Here is a 3,086-nt window from a genome sequence, read left to right on the forward strand (position 1 = left end):
CTTAGAGCAGAGCAGCAAAGACAAATTGCTTAGCCAAATAAAAAAACGTACAGTAATTGTGTGGCCAAAATCAAGATTTTCAAAAAAAAAAAAAAATCCACAACAACAAAAGTAGCAGTAAATAAAAAAATAATAATCCGCATAGAGATGGATTTTCTATTCGGGCAATCAAGTTTCGATGTTTCCTTGAAGAGCGTTTTGCGTCTGTCTGTTACAATGCGTTCGAAAGATGAGGGCGAAGAGACAAACCGGCAATGCTCAAGACGGCGACGACGATGATGATGAGACAATGTTTTGGTTTTTGTTGGTGGTTGTTGGTGTTGTTGTGTTTTTGGTGGACGGGTTTCAAAGAGGTCTATTGACTTGACTCAACTCTTGGCCTGCCGTCCAAGTGGTCTGTGAGCGTTGTGTGAACTGTGAGCTTGGCTAATGATGAACTGAGTTTTTTTTTGTTTTTTTAATTTTCGTCTGAGGTTTTCTTCGATCTGGGTATAAAGAGGGCCGCTGTGGCCTATCGATGGCATTCAGTCGTCGGTTGCCTAGTTGAAAGCAACGTCTATTGCATTTTAATTTAAGTTTTCTTTCTCTCCCCTCATTTACACACACACACACGACTATGAACTCCTTCTCAGTGGTAAGTTAAGAGGGAGCGGGATCTCCTCTCGTCGTCACCCTTCCACCATCACCGGGTGGGAGTGATGCTGTAAAAGGATTTTTGTTTATTGCAACGCTTCCGGGTTTCTTTGTCATTTCAGCTCGTAGTGTTGGGCTTGGCTGCCCTGGCTGTGGCGGAACCACCATCCGGTTACAACTATCAACGTAATGGAGGCGGTGGTGGTGGCGGTTTTGGAGGTGGCGGTTTCGGTGGTGGCGGTTTTGGCGGTGGTGGCTTTGGCGGTGGCGGCTTCGGTGGAGGCGGCGGTGGTGGCGGTTATCGCCAAGTAGCCATTGGACCCCAAACCTATGAGGGCCAAAATGTCGATCCCCAGCTCTTGGAACAGGTCCGCCAAATCCTCTTGCAGGAGGAAAGCAAATCCGGTGGTCGTGGAGGTGGTGGTGGTGGCGGCGGCTTCGGTGGTGGTTATCCCAGTGCTCCCTCGGGTTCATATGGTGCCCCATCCAGCCAATATGGTGCTCCCTTCGGTGGTGGCGGCGGCGGTGGTGGCCGTGTTGTTGGCATTGATTTGGAAGGTGTCCGCCAAGCCATCCAGGTGGCCCAATATTTGCAGACCAGCACCCAGGCTGGTGGTGGTGGTGGATTTGGTGGCTACAGCGGCGGCGGTGGTGGCTACAGCAGCGGTGGTGGTGGTGGTTATTCCAGACCCAGCGGTAGCTATGGTGCTCCCTTCTAAATTTTGCAGAAAATTTAGACCACAACCGATTAGACGTTTTAGCATAATGTAGTTAACAAATCAATCAAGAAGCCCAACTGCCAAAAAAAGAACAAAAGGAAGAAGAAGAAGAAGCAGACCAGAATAAGCGCCGATTTTAACAAAACGCCCCGAAAAACGGATTTAAAAAAGGATTTGAATTTCAAAACAAACAAAAAACCCGAACTCCAAAGCAGAGAAGTGATGTTCGTTGCTATCTTCTCCCCAACAACAACAACAAAAGAAAACATAAAAAACCACAAAAAAACTTTGGAAAATCAAAAAAGAAAAGCAAGAAAAAGTAGGTTCGCAAAACGAACCCCCTCCAAGGTTATGTGGTTTATTTGTATTTTTGGAAAAACAACCCGCACACGGACCAAGGATAACACCAACGTGATTAATTTTTGAAAAGAAAAACAAACAAAAAAAACAAAACATATTTCCGTTTCCGCAAAATTCAAATTGGCCAAATTCAGGAGAGAGAGACAGCTTTTTCATCTCTCTCTCTCTCATTTTTGGTTGAATTTGAATTTTTTGCATTTTCATTTTTTCAAACCCAATTTTCCACAACTATCCACTGGCCTCAGTGATCACCTCTCTCTCTCCATTTCTTTGTAGTTCCAAAAAAACTGTTCTCACGTTGATCTCTTCTTGTCACATTTTTTCACATTTTCTCTCAGCGTGAGCAACACTTTTTTGGCTACAATTGTAAATAGTTTTTTTTTATTTTCTCATTTTTTATTTAGTTTTAAGTATTGTTTTTAATATTTTTATATATAAATAATTTTTTTTATTTGAAACAAACAGAAAAAAAACAAAGAAAAGAAACCGAAAAAAAATTAAAAAAAAAAATAATAAAAATAGTAAATTTTGTCACCGTTAAATTTGAAAATCTTTTTATTTAAAAAAAATGGGATTCAAAAGATTTGCTTTTAGCTCCTATTCAAGGATTCTTAAAATAATTTTTTCGAGAACGTACCGTGGATTTTTAAAATAATCTTTTTGGAGAACCTACCATAGGCGTGGATTTTTAAAATAATCTTTTTGGAGGACCTACCATAGGCGTGGATTTTTAAAATAATCTTTTTGGAGAACCTACCATAGGCGTGGATTTTTAAAATAATCTTTTTGGAGAACCTACCATAGGCGTGGATTTTTAAAATAATCTTTTTGGAGAACCTACCAGAGGCGTGGATTTTTAAAATAATCTTTTTGGAGAACCTACCATAGGCGTGGATTTTTAAAATAATCTTTTTGGAGAACCTACCATAGGCGTGGATTTTTAAAATAATCATTCCAGATCTAATTCAATACGCTGTGCGAAATTTCGGGCAAATCGCAAGATATATAGGGACTTTGGTGCACAATTTACATAAAATCGGACGAAAATATATATGGGAGCTATATCTAAATCTGAACCGATTTTCACAAAACTTAACACACGCCATTCTAGAATTAATTCAATACGCTGTGCGAAATTTCTTGCAAATCGAAAGATATATAGGGACTTTGGTGCACCATGTACCTGAAATCGGACGAAAATATATATGGGAGCTATATCTAAATCTGAACCGATTTTCACGAAACTTAAGACACATCATTTCAGAGTTAATTCAATACGCTGTGCGAAATTTCATGCAAATCGAAAGATATATAGGGACATTGGTGCACCATTTACATTAAACCGGACGAAAATATATATGGGAGCTATATCTA

At 40.1% G+C, this 3,086-nt stretch overlaps 1 protein-coding gene across 1 annotated transcript; it reads left to right on the plus strand.

Moving 5' to 3' along the window:
* The first annotated feature begins 485 nt into the window (after window positions 1-485).
* On the plus strand, window positions 486-1,352 carry LOC133327920 (keratin, type II cytoskeletal 2 epidermal-like). Its single transcript, XM_061536456.1, has 2 exons — window positions 486-634; window positions 756-1,352. Exons 1-2 carry the CDS (start codon window positions 617-619, stop codon window positions 1,350-1,352), a joined length of 615 nt encoding a protein of 204 aa, XP_061392440.1. The 5' UTR covers window positions 486-616.
* Window positions 1,353-3,086: the final 1,734 nt, after the last annotated feature.

This window comes from Musca vetustissima, unplaced genomic scaffold (assembly GCF_032173495.1).
Source record: "Musca vetustissima isolate MV318-11 ecotype Yass unplaced genomic scaffold, APGP_CSIRO_Mvet_v1 utg13007, whole genome shotgun sequence".
Lineage (NCBI taxonomy): Eukaryota > Metazoa > Arthropoda > Insecta > Diptera > Muscidae > Musca > Musca vetustissima.